At 32.2% G+C, this 16,471-nt stretch overlaps 1 protein-coding gene across 1 annotated transcript; it reads right to left on the bottom strand.

Annotated features, from left to right (window-relative positions):
• Positions 1–6,095: 6,095 nt before the first annotated feature.
• On the bottom strand, positions 6,096–11,570 carry LOC136217124 (probable serine/threonine-protein kinase At1g09600). The gene is made up of 6 exons (XM_066003711.1): positions 11,238–11,570; positions 10,335–11,165; positions 10,168–10,262; positions 6,798–6,885; positions 6,370–6,720; positions 6,096–6,290 (listed from the first exon to the last, which is right to left on the bottom strand). The coding sequence occupies exons 1-6, from the start codon at positions 11,568–11,570 to the stop codon at positions 6,096–6,098; spliced, it is 1,893 nt and encodes a 630-aa protein (XP_065859783.1).
• Between the last annotated feature and the right edge of the window lie 4,901 nt (positions 11,571–16,471).

Below are 16,471 nucleotides of genomic sequence, written 5' to 3'. Positions count from 1 at the left end.
TATCATACCAAAAATATTTTTTAATTACTAAGTCAAAATTGATTTATTTTTTGTAGGTTAATTTCTTAATTTTGGGCACAACTCAAAATAACATATAGAAGATTTTTTTTTTTTTTGAAAATTACCTTCATTAATGAATCAAAGCGTTACAAAAATTCAAAGCGGATAAAGGAACAAAACTCGGAATAGCATAAAAAAAGAACGGACTAACATATTGTGAGGTTGCTCTTGCAAAAGCATGGGCAAGGCCATTTGCTAGTCTGCGAATAAAGCAGATTGAGAAGCCTCTGTGTGTCGATAATAAGTTGCGAATCTAACCAATAATATCTCCAAATTCTGAAACGTCAAGATGATTGGATTGAATGGCGTGTACTGTCACTTGGGAGTCGCTTTTAAGAATAACGTTTGTTTCTCCTCTCTCGGTAAGCTAATGTATAGCTTGGAGAATAGCCAAGGCCTCTCCCTCGCGGTTGTCCATTAGCCCTTCAATTGTATTCGTCCGAGCTGATATGAAGGAACCGTCTGCTCGCCTTAGCGCCGCGCTGCATCCAGATTTTCCTAGAATGGTAAAAGTGCTTCCTTCCGGTATAGCACGAAAGGACCTGCGGGGACGAGCGGTGCCATCGTCCTACACACGAAGAGAGGGGCGACCTGCTGTTAGAGATGCTCCTTCGACGCTGAGCAAGCTGCCACTCCTCCAATGTCCGCCGTCCATTACTGATAATGTTTGACGTCTGGCTGCTCGTCTATTTCCAGAGCAGTTCGTTTCTCGCACGCCACCAGCACCAAAGGAGAACCATAAAGAGCTGAAAACGTCCTGGACTCCCTAACCTGCAAAAGTAAAAAAAAAACAGATGTGAGAAATTGTCCGCATCCGCAGCCAAGTTATTCAGTTCATTAAACAGGCCCGCTTCTCACCACAATTGTTGGGCTTTTGGGCATAACCAGAAGAGGTGCCAAACATCTTCAATATCAAGTGAACACATCACACAGTCATCAGCCAGATCCACCCCTCTATTCCTTAATCGGACTCGAGTAGGAATACAGTTACGGACAAACCTCCAACAAAAGTAGTGAATTTTGAACGGAACCTCAGCTTTCCAAATCCCTTGCCAATCTCCATCAACTCTGAAGCTTTGAGAAATCCCACCCTCCCTCATGGTCGTCCAATATGCATTCCTGACTGTGTAAAGGCCCGATTTCGACTCATTCCAGATTATTTCATCCCTCCTGTTTGCGACGTGTATCGAAGCTCGACTGATAGCAGCAATATCAGCTTCAGAAAACAATTCCTCTAGAAGGTCAAAGTCCCAATCGACAGAGTTTGGAATAAATAAGTCGCTTACTTTCAGTTCCTCCAGGCCCTCAATTCTAGGTGAGGTGATTTTTGCATGCAGTTCGTCTCTCAACCATCTATCATTCCAGACATTAATGGACTGCCCATTTCCGATCTTCCATCTACTTCCCAACTTAAGAAAAAATTGAGAACTCCAGATACTCCGCCAAATGAAGCTAGGAGAGTGTCCTAATCTTGCTTCCAAGAAATCCCCATCAGGATAATATTTGGCTTTGAAAATTTTACTGACAAGAGAATCTGGAGATGACTGTAATCGCCACCCTTGTGTTTCCCAATAGTGCTAAATTAAAAGCAGTGAAGTCCCGATATCCCAGGCCTCCCTCCTCCTTCGCGACACATAACTTCTCCCAGGCCATCCAATTAATTCCACGGGCCCCATCATTTTTATTTCCCCACCAAAAGGAATTTAACATGCGTTGAAGCTCCTCGGCCGTTGAAATTGGTATCAGAAAGATACTCATGTAATAAATAGGGATGGCATGTCCCACAGCTCGTATCAAAGTTGCTCGTCCCGCTTTAGACAGGGGCTTATTACTCCATTTTTTCAATTTCTTCCACAATCTGTCTTTCAATTGGGCGAATATAGCCCTTTTCTTCCGCCCCACTAATGATGGAAGCCCAAGGTAGCGTCTAGTGTCAAGAGGCTGAGTAACCCCCAAAATACTAGAAATGCCCTCTGCAAACAGCGAATCAACATTACTACTGCATAAGATGCCAGACTTTGTAAAATTTACCGCTTGCCCCGAAGCTTCCTCATAAACTGATAAAATTCGTTTCATCTCCCGACATTCCTCAAAATTAGCACGAAAGAACAGAAAGGCGTCATCAGCAAACAATAGATGAGAAATAGGAGGAGCACGTCGACAGACTCTGACTCCGTGCACCTTTCCTTTCCGTTCAGAGTGTGAGATAAGAGCTGAGAGACCTTCCACACAGATCAGGAATAAATACGGAGATAAAGGGTCACCCTATCTCAGACCCCTTTTAGGAGATATGGGACCAACAATCCTATCATTCACCTTGATCGAATACCTCACCGTGGTGACGCAAAGCATTGTATATTTAATCCAGACATGATCAAAACCCAATTTGTCCAATAATGCAGATAAATAATCCCAATTTACCCTATCATAGGCCTTGCTGATGTCAATTTTGAGTGCCACCTCCCCTTTCTTCCTGGTCAGATTCCTTTTCATATTGTGAATCACCTCAAAAGCAATATGAATATTATCATGAATAGAACGACCTTTAATAAATGCAGATTGATTCTCAGATATGAGACAAGGGAGGACTTTCTTAAGTCGGTTAGCAAGCACCTTAGAGATAATTTGAGTGAAATCTGTTCTTACCCCCTCCTGCGCAATTTGCGTATCACAAGCCATAGGTCTAGGTTTTTTGAGTAAGCTTGCTGAATGATTTCCGAACATGTAAACATTATTTTCCTCCATTCGCCTTTATAACATATAGAAGATTAATTTATTAAAAGTGGCAAAATAATTGATCAAGTTAGGAATATTTAACAAACAACAACAACAACAAAATGCTAAAAAAATAATTTAAAACCCAAAATTGACAAAACAAAGATAAATTACTATTAAAGTAAATAAATAGACAATAAAAGACAATAAAAGATACAAAATAATTCTTAAAATCGTACTAAAATATAGGGGGTTTTGACCCCTATCAAACCTCTTCACACAATGCCCAAAAGCTGCAATTTGATTTAGCAAAGGCCATACTTTTAAGGGAAATGAGACATGCTTAATTAAACGAGTTCAAGGGACAAAACCAAATAAACACCTCACTGAAAATTGTTCACTCAATCACACAATATTTAGGTGGCTCGGCGTTTACTCTCATCTTTACATTTGCCTAAAGTTACAGGTGAGTTTGCACGTTCATCTGAATACCTCTACATTGCTAAGACTCAAACAATATCAAAAACAATCTCGAAGTTCGGATTGTAATGTGGTTAAGGTTAAGGGTGTGTCAAAAAGTGAAATAGCGTTAAAAATATAGCACTAAAAATATTTACAAAAATCTGCATAAAAGATATTTGAGCAAGTTGTTTAAAGGAAAATGAGATTATTATATATGAACTAATATTTGTTTTTTTTTTTTGTATATGATCAAGTTTAGAAACGATCATACAAGATAAGAAAGTGAATTGATCATGAGAAGGGGATCAAAATAAGAATAACTAGACCAGTGATTGGTCTTTTTATTATAAAAACATACTCATTCCCTTTTTAGGTAAAACAACTTGCTTTTAATGAAAAATTGAAATCTCGGACACCTCCACTTAGCTTGGTGAATGGCTCACTGATGATTGATTGCTGAATCTGATGAAAAACATATCCCAACAGGATCTTGCCAAAAGCAAAGGTGGCTCCGGAAGCTAGGACCTTAGCCACTGCAAGAGAGTCTAGAGTCGTACCCCACCGAAGGGGAAGAGCACATACTTGTTCAGCAGAACCCATAAGAAGGCAATATGTTCATCCTCAGTCGGAGTTTGTTCTGCCATGAGAGAAGCATAGGAAGCAATCATCTTATAATAATTGAAAGGTGTGACATTGAAATTGGGAGAGGCCTCTGTGGTGATCATGCAAGGGAAGTCCAGCCCAAGAATTAGCAAATGGGCCAGAGCAAGTATATCTCGAAGGGTGATGGACATTGGCCCCCAGAGAAGATGAAGGAATTGTAGGAGATACACCACATGGACAATGCACCAAATACCAGAACCTCAGAAAACTGGATTGGCTGGGCAGTCAAATCAATGAAGTCCTTAATTTGTTGTTTTTGCCACTGAGGGGCAAACAAGGGTGACAACCGGTTAATCTAGTCCCTCCATAAAGGAGTATACCTAGGCCAGGTCTTGTTCTTACCACTATAGAGAGGCCTAATAAGTAGTCTAAAGGCTAATAGCTCACGGTCGGAAGCCAGTGGGTATGGGAAATCAAGGGAGGCATTAATGGGCGGACAGTTGGTCATAGTAAACAGGGATTGCTGCAAACCCATCAGTATAAAATTCCAGAAATGCCTGTAAGTTGACTTTGATTCTCTTGAATCTTGTCTTCTGACTTCTAATTTCGAATAAACATTTATGTAGTTGGGCCTTTTATATTGTTAGGGCCTTTTAAGGCTATTGGGCCTTTGACAATTATACTTAGAGTTTATATTTCAACACCTAGCAAACCCATTAGTATAATAATTTCTCAATTAAATACTTATGAGAATTTAAATCCTTAAATGTGATTTTTGTCATAATTAAAAACTTAGTGGAAATTGTTTTTCAACAAAAGTTTTGCCTTTTACCCCTACTATCTAAAGGCATCTATGTAGGTGGGTAATGCCTCGTGTTGTTGATCCATAACTCTATAGGCCTGCTTGGAGACAGGTGAGAGTCTTCATGAGCTTAGTAAATAGTGACTCTTGAGTGAGTGGCCGTAAGTCTGATTGTGGAGTGTGAGCTCATGTTCTCTCATTTTCTTTGTAACGTTTTGCTTGAAAATTCTTAATAAAGTTTCCATTTTCCTAAAAAAAAAAGGATAAAGATAGAATTTTTCCTGGATATAATTACAATTATTTATCACAATAATTAAGCTAGGAATTATCTCGTACAAAAGGCAAACATGAGATTTAAAAGCATTCTGATGCCATTTATCTTTCATATTTTGGTGTATTAAGTCATTGACATTTTATTTGGACATGTTAAGTTTTCGATCTTTTATTTTTTATCGCATTAAGCTCCTGATGATCATAAAAGGTAGTTTTGAATATAAAACTCGATTAATAGAATTTTACCAACTACAAAAACCGATTTGTAAAAATGTAAAACAGTTTTATTTGAAATTAACAAAAAAAAAAAAAAAAATGATAGCTTTTGTTATTTTAAAAAGTTATAAATTTTTTAGGTAAGAATATAGTATCCATACCCGGCATGAGGAAAAATCAAAGAAGTCCATGAGTTTTAAAGTCTTTCATAGATGGTATTATTGACAAAATAGAAGGGTAAAATAGAGAATTCTTGAGTATATATAATAGGAAGAGTAGGGTTTGTGGTCCTCAATGCCTTTAGAGAGAACAGAGCGGAGAACAAAGGTGCCGTTCTTGTTCCGTTGCGGGCAAATAGAAAAAGAAACAGTTATTTCCTTTCGCATTTGATCGTTGCTTTGCAATCGCATGAAAGGTTCTAATACATCTTCTTTCTTTTCAATTTATTTCTTTCAGCTTTTCCGGCCGATCCAATGGGTTCTCATTGAATTTCTTAAACATGACAACTCTATTTCACCCGGCCTATAATTGTTTTTATTGGGCATCCTCAAGGATTTTCATGTTTTTTTTATCATGTTTCAATTCATGGAAACTGCCCTAAATCTCTCTAGTTTCAATTAATTTCTTATTTTTTGGATTATAGGACTTTAAACCTAACTGATTTTGAGGAATATTTTGAATCAAGTGAGGAAAAGAAATGCATAGACTATTTTAATTTTGCAGCTGTACATAGTATGCTTGACGAATTAAAACCAAAGACCAAAGACACTTTTTCTATGCTACTCTCTACTTTTTGTGATGCTGAATTCAACTGATCAATCTTCAAATGTGGTCAATGTTTTCCAAAATTAAGATTTTGTATATAAAATTGGTTGATTTGTCGAAAAACATGATTGGGTCCAATTTGACCAGTGAGCCAATCCTTTGAAGCTCGCAAATGCAATCTAGAAACCAAAAGAATAGGCTATCTGCCTCTTTCCCCAATGTATAATTGTGAATCATTTTTTTCATTTGCATTTACTGTTTTGTTAGCCTTTGTTTTACGAACAACTTCCTTGATGTGTTTCTCATGCAATTTCAGCATCTCGTCGATGTTTCCTCCTGCTCCGCTGGTCAATGGTCCAGAGCAGTGAATTCTCCCTTTGTTATAAAATGGATCCTGATATGTTAATGCAGTATGCCAAATTATTTTCTTTCTAAAACAAAGCAATAGAATTTGAGCCTTGTCTTTGACTTACCTTTGAGGATTTGAAATTCATGGATAGATCCTCCATGTTGGACAACTTCTGCCTATTGAATATATGGTGAGAGGAAACCTCAAGATTGTTATATCTTGGATTCAAAGTAGAACTGCTACTATCCAAGTGTGAATTGCCTCTTCCTACAAGAGCCTGACTAAAAGATCTCTGATTTGTCAATATTTGGGGCTTAGGAGAAGTAGATGATAGGCCATTAACCCTGAAACTTGAATTTTTGTTGGCATGACTCATATGCATAGATTGACCTAAATTGGCAAAAACATTTCTTGATTGCCCTTCTTCTTCTGCTGGATTGCTGCTGACTTTAGGGTTTGATTGCTTGTGTGCCTTCTGTATCAGATAAACAATGTCAGTTTCAGTCATAGCATTTGCATTTGCATTGTTTACTGTACTTTGAAGAGAAATACCTGTTGTATCATCTCTGAATTGGTGCGTGCCATAGCTTTAGATTCTTTTGAAGTTTTTCTATTTCCCTTGCCTCCAAATCCTTTTCGCCTGCCATAAATGTTATTTTTTGGAAAATAAGGCTCAGCTTCGATGAACAAAGTGCACCAGTTTTTAAAGCAATTATGAGTTTGGGTTTTCATATGCTTGCTTAGAGAGATGACAATAATAAGAAAATAAAATTAAGAAAAAATGCACAGAAGATTTTTTTCCATATTTAAGCACCCAATGAATTAAATGCATATATATTATTTAATATTTAAGTACTTTAATAATTAATATTTAAAAACATTAATTTTTTTCAAAATAAAAATAACAATTTCCTTTTTATACAATATTTAATTACTTAGAAATTCTATTAATGTTAAAATGCATGTTTGATCAAACCATTTTGTTATTCATTAAGTCTTTAATTTTTTAAAGGGAGGGATATATTAAGTGCATGATCACATATTAAGTATCTAATTTTTTAAATACGCACATTAAGCCCTGTATCATTAATTTTTTTAGTACATTAATATTTATTTTTCAATAAATCTCTCTTTAATGATTTTGTTGTATAAGATTTAAATTCCATTTAGAGTAAATGGAACGGTTGGTATGTAACTATTTTAGAGAGTGTTTGTTTCAGCTTTTCGGATGAGGGTTTAACATTTCACTTCAAACCGCAGGAAATATAGTGTTTGGTTAGGTTTTTATAATCGCAACGTTTAGCATTTTCTCTGAAAACTGGAGCGTTTTGGAGCTGTTTGTAGTTATATGTTATTGACAAAATTATCCTTCTTATTTTCATAAAATATGTTTATTCTTTAACATTATTTATATTTCTAAAACATAATTACCGGAAGAACAAGGTTTTGTTGCGTTCAATAATTTTTTTATTTTTTATATAGATTATTTTTATTAATTTGTGCAACATATTTTTTATTTTATAGTAAGATAAAGTGCAAAAATACTCTTAACATTTATAGCTAGGAGCAATTTTACCCTTAACGTCTAAAATTATGCAATTATACCCCTAATATTGGCAGCCACTCTAACATTTTTTACCCCTAACATTGACAAGTTGGGTCAATTTGAGAAATAATTTCTCAAACTGTCTGTTTTTGGTCATGGATATTGTCATCTACACTTCACATGTACACCATTTTATCATTGTTAGTAAGAGATTACAAACATATAATTAGACGTGATTTTTTTTTAAGAAAATAAAAAAGATATATATTGTCTTTTGTACGCGTTGGATAAAAAAAGTTCAAATATTTCGCCGAATTCATAAATATTAATTTTCAATTTTATTATTAAATCGCAAAAAAAATAAAATGAAATGAAATCTCTGTTTTAGAACTACTGATTATGGGCAATTGGTATAGAATAAAAAATAAAATATCTATGTTTTCTAATAATATCTGAAATCGACCTAACTTGTCAATGTTAAAGGTAAAATTGCTTGTAGCTGCTAGCATAATGGGTAAAATTGTATCATTTTAGACGTTAAGAGTAAAATTATTTCTAGTTGTAAACGTTATGGGCATTTTTTCACATTTTTCCTTTTATAATTTCATCGTTGATTAATTTAAAATATGTCCATTTTAGACATTTTAAATCCGAATATCAACAATTCAATATAATTTTACCAAACACTAGTAATTAAACAGCTAATAACAAATAGCAACATCTAACAGCTTACTGCTAACAGCAACCGCAACAACTATTAGCTAACAGCTGAACCAAACAGGCCCTTAATGTGTCAATTGATGTATAAATTGACACGCAACACAGTTTCATAATTATATATTTTACTCTACAAGAACAATATTATTTTAACCGTTCTATGCATGATAAACATATATTTAAAAATTAGAAGCTTAATGTATTTAAAAAATGGATAAGGTATCTAAATAGGTCTAAAGTTTTTGGGAAAGTACCAATTTAGGTTCAACGTTCAAAATAGCACCAATATAGGTTTAACGTTTACAATATAATATCAATTTAGGCTTAACGTTTATAATATAGCATCAATTTAGGCATCACGTACAAAATAGCACCAATATAAGCTTAACGTTTACAAAATAATACGAATTTAAACTTAACGTTTACAAAATATATCCAATTTAAACTAAACGTCACAATTAAATTAACCATATTATATTCTTTTCCTATTAACTTTATATGTTATCTTTTTATTTAGTTCCATTTTCTTATTTATTATAATACAATTAATTAGTATTCTTGCCCATTAAAACCTTATATTTGTTTTTCATCAACCATTCCATGACTCTTAAATTCCATGGCTCGTGTAAAATAATATTGATACATGTCAGTGTTCGAAATATTGTGGATATTCAATTACTTTTAGTTTGCATATATTACATGAACAATGAAATTTAGTAATCATTGATGAAAAACATATATAAGATCTTAATGGACAATAATACTAATTAATTGTATTATAATAAATAAGAATATACAACTAAATAAAAAGATAACATATAAAGTTAATAGAGAAAGAATATAATATGATTAATTTAATTTTGACGTTTAGCTTAAATTGTTTATATTTTGTAAACGTTAAGCTTAAATTCGTATTATTTTGTAAACGTTAAACCTATATTGGTGCTATTTTGTACGTGAGGTCTAAATTGGTGCTATTTTATAAATGTTAAGCCTAAATTGATATTATGTTGTAAACGTTAAGCTTATATTGGTACTATTTTGAACGTTGAGCATAAATTGGTACTTTCGCATAAACCTTAAACCTATTTTGGTACCTTATTCTATAAAAAAAATGATCAAAATCAATAAAAAAAAAAAATTGAATTCATCAAGTGCTCGCATATTCCTAGAATTTCTAAGTTATCTTTGATAAAAAAAAAAACAAGATTGTTATTTTTATTTAAAAAAAAATTTATGTTTTTTAAATTTTAATATGTATTTACTTATATAATAAAATTAAAAAGAGAAAGTATTGATAAGATATAATTATATATTAGGGGATAAGGTTGATTTACTTCTATCGTTTTTTAGAAAGTGTAAATTTGTCTCAAATGTATGAAATAGTGTAAATTTATTTCTAATGCTGCTAGATAAGTTTTATCTCTGTCTAATAAAAAAAAATTTGAATATACTAATTTGACAATTATTCCATTATCACATTAAATATTTTAAATAGGTTTGTTTATAAATTGAAATAATTTTGTGCATTTTTATAAAAGTTACCCAAAAAAATTATATAGTTTTTTTAATAGTAATAAATATTTTAGATAGTTTAAAAAGTTATCCAAAATTTTTTATAATTATTTTAATAGTAATAAATATTTTAATAGTCCTAACCTTCCATCGTCTCGAAATTTGACATCAAATTCTTTGGTTGGTGGGTACTTTGGCAAGCTAGATGGATCACATGGAAGAGGATCATTGATGAAGAACTATACAATACAAAAATAGAAAAATGGTAATTCATGACATTTAAAAAAAAAAAAAAAAAGCAATGTAGGTACCTGAGTGGAAAGTGCAAAATCAACAGATTTACGAGCGTCAGGCTCAACTGCAAGTAGAACATCTAAAAGGGCTAAAGCAGAAGAAGGGAAATGAGTGAATGTCTCAGCCACACGACGTTTATATGGCTGTTGAGGTTTGAATACCGTTGCATTTGGTAGCTTTGATTTTTTCCAATAGTCTTGTGATGGTGATCCACACAGCTTGAATATTTTATGCAGTTGCTCTACTTCTGTTCTTCCAGGCATAATTGGCTTCCCAACAAACAATTCTGCAAGAATACAACCGCTGCTCCATAGATCCACTGAAACACCATAAGTGGTGGCACCTAGCAAAAGTTCTGGTGGCCTATACCAAAGTGTTACTACACGGCTAGTTAGGGGTTGGTTTGGAGGTGGACTAAAAAAAGTAGCCAACCCAAAATCAGCAATCTTTAGATTCCCATTTTGGTCTAATAGAAGATTAGAGCCTTTTATATCCCTGTGCAATACTCCTCGACTGTGGCAGTGTTGTAGGCCATGAAAGAGTTGTTTCATATAACATTTGATTTGTGGTTCTGTGAAGCTAACTCCTGGTGTTGCCAAAAGTCCAGCTAGATCATGCTCCATGTATTCAAATATTAGATACAAACTACCAGACATGTTTGAAGTTATTATTCCTTCAAGCTTCATTACATTTGGATGATCAAGCTTTCTCAATATTATTATTTCTCTTGCCATAAACCGAACACTTTCTGGATCCATTGTTGCGAATCTTACCTTCTTCAATGCTACTATTTTATTTGTTTCTAGATCTCGAGCTTTGTACACATTACTGTATGTTCCTTGTCCAACCTATAAAACAGTACATATGTTATATGCTATGCTTAAAAAGAAACAAACAAAGAAAATGAAGTAATTATTAACCTTAACCAACTTCTCAAAAGATTCAGCCCTTCGAGGAGCCCATCCATTGATTGCTTCTCCGGCAACAGCAGTAAGCCAAGAAGGCCAACCGGCCACCACTTGTGCTCCTCTTTCACCTCCACCTAAGCTCAATAGCCTTGACAGGTTAATATTGCTCTTTTTCTTCTCATCTTCCTTACTATTGTTATTATTATCATCTTCACTTTTGTTCTCATTAATTATTTCTTGTCTTTTTTTAGCTGCAGATTTCTTTGATTCTTTTCTTGATTTTTCTTTATTGTTGTTTTGTCCATGTTCATTTGCTCGAGTTGCTTTCGAGCAAATGCAACCCATTATTCCAATCCACAATGCCTTCAATCTCAGGGTAATCGCTGCTTTTATTTGATCCAATTTTATTATTCTGATCACACTATTAACCTTTAAACACCATCTCTAACCAATATTATATTCTTCTCCCACTTCATCATTGCTTTCTCTTAATGAAAACAAACAAACAAAAATGAGGAAGATAGAAATCAAGTTGAATATTGAATGTGTTTCTCTGGAATTTTGAAAAACTTTGTCAGGAATGGAACAGTTACAAAGAGAGACATCAAGATTTGAGTAGTTGCTACAAAAAAGACTAGCCAAGAGATTTTTTTGGATCTAATTTAAGATATGTTACCCTGTTAATTATTGTTTTTTTTTCAACATTTTTTTTTTTATTTTTTTTCCTCAACATATTTCACAAATAATTCCTAACAAATTACATTTAATCAATTTAACTTTTCTAAAAATCATGATTAATATCTCTATTGCATTTCAAATGTCCACATGGATTTGTTAAATAAAACATTTACATGATGACAATAATAAAAAAGGAATCCAAAAACACTATATATATATATTTGTCTTTTTAATTCCACTTTCTTATACATACAACTATACAAACTGTGTACATGTACGGTAAAAGAAGACAAGAAAAGAAACAATCTTAGTGTACAGAGCTCCTGCCAATCATCGACAATGGAAAATATGGAACAAGTTATAAAGTAAAAAAAAAAACATATTAAGTTTGTTTCCGAAAAATAATGTGTTTTGGAAAATAAAATATTTTTTGGTGTTTGACTACAGCAACAAAAACGGGAAAAAGTTGTAGGTGGTTGCTATTTTCAAAATGGTAAGAAAAAATGGAGTAGAGTTACCAATGCCTTAGAAAAAGTTTTACTTTTAAAAAAAAAAAAACCATACATTACAAAGCTTAAACAATGGAATCTTGAAGTCTAGATGACCACTCTATAACTTCTGGCCTAGAATAGGAAACTCTAGCAAGATCATGAGCGACTCTATTCGTAGAATGATTAACATAACTAACATAACCATCATTAAAAGAACCTTACAACCCTTAACAACCTTTTACAATCATCTAACACCAGACCAATAGAAGAACAAAATGAAGGTTGAGCAAGATCGGTCACCACAACTTTAGCATCTGTCATAACAATACACCCATCAACTCCCTTGTTCTCTAACCAACTTAGTGCTTTCCGGATCCCTAGAGCTTCTCCAACACGAGGCAAATAATTTCCATTCGCATGCTTATTAACCCGAACAAGATCCAATAGAACACGAATTGACCGTGGGTTGCCTAGCCCACGACAATTCCAATCAAGGATACTCATTATGATAGGCGTGCCTGTCCAAGAGAGCCCACCTTTGACCTTTTTTTGCTCACTTCCATTTCTTTTTTAATTTTATAAATTGTCCCTTCCTTTAATGATTCCTCCATTCTTCTATGTTTTGGATCAAATCTGACTACCTCCTCATTTAAAACAGTCTTAAATGTCTTATCGTTTTCAATATTCCCCCACTTATTTAGTCAACTAGTATTTGAGTAACCCCTTGCTCTTCTCCTTGATTCAAGGTAACATCCCCACTAATTGCACCACTTCCGAATTGGGAGTTATAATTCAACTTTGTTGAACCGTCAATCTTCGTTGGCCGAAATCCACCATCACTCCTAGCACTGGTGTCACTCATTAGCCACATTGAACCCCTGGTGACTGCTTTCGACCAAACTATTCACAAATAATCTCTGAGTAATTATGATTTTATTATCAAAACTCCAATGATCGTTCTCCATAACCCCCCTTATATCAAACTCATGAAAAAATTGGAAAATGAATAAGTTTGGGTTAATTGATCTGATATTAACTCATTACCCGATCTTCATGGAAAAGCCATGAGATCATGCATAGCTTGAAAATCCACTAACTTACCTGTTAAAAATCTTCCAACTAAACACTAGCAAAAATTCAAATGCTCAGCATTCGAATATGTGTCCTACATAGTAACACGACCATCATCCTCCTCATCCAGGCTCAGATTCACATAAGATAGTTCCAAATTGCTCAATTAACCCATCGGTGAAAATCAATGAGAAAAAACTTGCAAAAGGACAAGATGGGAGAAAACTTGCTAAGAGGGCAAGATGAGAGAAAACCCTAGATTCACATCTTTTCTTTCATTTAAAACTTGAATAATAAATAAAAGGAAAAATTTGGAAAGGAAAAATTAGGAAAATATTTTCATGCATAATATTTTCGGCAAATTAATAGAGCCATAGATAAGTTGCAGATAAAAAAAAGGGAAATCATAATTGTTAAGAGATTAAGACTGTATTTTATTATGTGAATTAATCGAACAATTAAAAAATAAATACAATAAACAAGATAAGAGATTTGTGTGGTTCCAACAATTTGTGCCTACGTACACAAGAGAGAAGAAACTTTTATTATTAGAGCAACCAAAAACAATTTATAAGAGAAATTTATAAAACTTCACAAACCTAATAATTTTTCTATAAATTATATGCCAAGTGTTTTTTAATTCTCTATTTTTATTTTCTCTCATTGATGAATTAAGTCTAGCATTAAATCCCTTATTTACAAGCCTCAAAAGATCAATTTACAAATGGAAATTAAACAACATTCATTTTCATACCAACTATTCCAAAAACATGTTTTCCCACACATTTAAAAAAGCAATACTTTTTCTCTAAAAAAAAAGCAATGTTTTCTCATCTATACTATATATAATAGCGGAAGCAGAAAGAATTTGCAAGAAGTGTTTTAGAGACTTTTTGGCTTAGTTGGCATTGTAGGAACAAAGAGAATAAATGAGTTAATGAGTTTTAATTATCTCTATGTAATTAGTACTATATTAACATATTATTTATTGTCAATTAATACTCCATCAATTAAAGTAATAAAAGAAAATAAGAGTTAAATGAAGATAAAAAAAAACATAAACCGAAGAAAATCCAAAAGTTACAAATAAACCTATATATAAAGCATGATACATAGCATTCCATCATTATATTCATTGGCCACCGAAAATCAAAGTCATCATCTACCTTTAATTTTGATTATGTATTAGTTTAGTTCTTAATCTTATAATTTTGTTCTTACTTCAAATAATACAGTCTTATAATTTTATTCTTACTTCATTAAGAGATTCATATTTATTTAGGAGTGATTTCCATTGATAAACTGTATTAATAGCATTTTCTTCAAGAATTATCAAAATTTATACTTTGATATCTCCAATTGAAGAAATCTGATGGAAATAGAAGAGACATGGGCAACTGAAATCGGGAAAAGCAAAAGTGTAAAAACTGACAGGAAATCGTTATATTTCCCAAGGTAATTAATCGATTTTTTTCATATGTAGTAGTTATTTTATTCTCAATTGTGTTGTTTCACACCTCTAGCTATCTTATCTATGTTTTTTATTTGTTTTTTTTTCAAAATGGCTAAAATAAAGATTTGGTATATTTTCATTTTTTTAGTATAAGTTGCTAGGTGTAATCGTTTGGATTGTTAACTCTAAATAAAATTTGGATTTTGACTTTATATGGACTCGATTGTTAGGTTTAATTGGAGATAGATCAATTTTCCAAATTCAAAACCTGGAGAAGTCCACTGATTTTTTTAATTTGGGTTTATCTAACTCATAAGAATTGAATTTTTTTATGCATTTTGGTACGAATAGATATAAAGTTTCATACAATAGCTCTTCATTGAAGTTGAAGACATATTAAAAATAATAATTAAAAATGTATTGAAGCATTATACTTACAATGAAATTTATTTCAATTATAAATCATGTTTGGCCATGATTACCATTCTAAGTTTTTTCCTATTTTTAGTCATCCATTCTACATTATTATTATTATTATTATCATCGTCATCATTAAGAAGTTAAGTTTTTTTTCCTTAATCCTTTAGATGGATAGATTATAAACATCCTATACACTTGATAAAATGTCTATTCTTGAAACCATTTGGATTATGTTAGATATGAACTCAAAATGAAAGATAAATAAAAATAATTTTTAATGCCCAAAATCCTAAAATATACATTAGGTATGGGATATTAAGACAATTGTTTTTGCAACATTAGCTTTTATAGTTATTAATCATTATATTGCGATTTGTATAACATTGTTAGTATTTCACGAGGTTTTATCAGTCATCTTTATATAAGAAATTTCTTTGATGAACCAATATATCAAGATGATATTTTTTGAACGAGAACAAAAAGATCTTCATACGTTAGTAAATTAGTAGTTTAATAGTTAAATTTTTTAACAGTTTTATGTGTACCATAAATGATAATAAGTTAAATTTTAACATCTTCATATATTAATTTCTATCTCCAATTCTTATAATTTATTAATTGTAAGTTTTATTTATTTCAAATAGAAATTATTTGATTGGATCGTCATATCCCTTTCATTTATTGTCTATTGATATAACTTTTTAAGTAGGTATATATTGATGTGTGTGTGATACAGATATATGTCACATGTAGTCTCGAAAAAAATTATATAATGATAAAAAATATGTAAAAATCCATTCAAATTCTCTTTATTTAACTTTAATAAATAACATTAAAACCAATATAACTGGAAAAAAAAATTATAATACATTGACAAAAAAATATGTAAGGATCTATTTAAATTCCATTCATTTAACTTTAATAAATAGCATTAAAACTAATATAACTGAATATATATATATATATATATATATATTTATGTTTAATAGATATAATAAAATAACTTAGCCTAGTGGTTGAGAACTTACCTATGACTAGGGAGGTCATGGGTTTGAATCACATCCGGGTCTGGTGGGGATTTTTCTTTCTTCTTTAATGTAAGCGCATTGTGCGCAATTTTTTTTAAAAAAACT

This window comes from Euphorbia lathyris, chromosome 2 (genome assembly GCF_963576675.1).
Source record: "Euphorbia lathyris chromosome 2, ddEupLath1.1, whole genome shotgun sequence".
Classification (NCBI taxonomy): Eukaryota; Viridiplantae; Streptophyta; class Magnoliopsida; order Malpighiales; family Euphorbiaceae; genus Euphorbia; species Euphorbia lathyris.
The sequence above is the reverse complement of the archived record's forward strand: the minus strand, read 5'-3'. Positions and strand labels throughout refer to the sequence as shown.

Coding starts and splice junctions, on each gene's coding strand:
- LOC136217124 (XM_066003711.1), bottom strand. CDS start 11,570: ATGGGTTGCATTTGCTCGAAAGCAACTCGAGCAAATGAACATGGACAA. Junction 10,263..10,334: donor ATTTTGCACTTTCCACTCAG/GTACCTACATTG, acceptor TGTATTGTATAG/TTCTTCATCAATGATCCTCT. Junction 6,721..6,797: donor ATTCAGAGATGATACAACAG/GTATTTCTCTTC, acceptor TATCTGATACAG/AAGGCACACAAGCAATCAAA.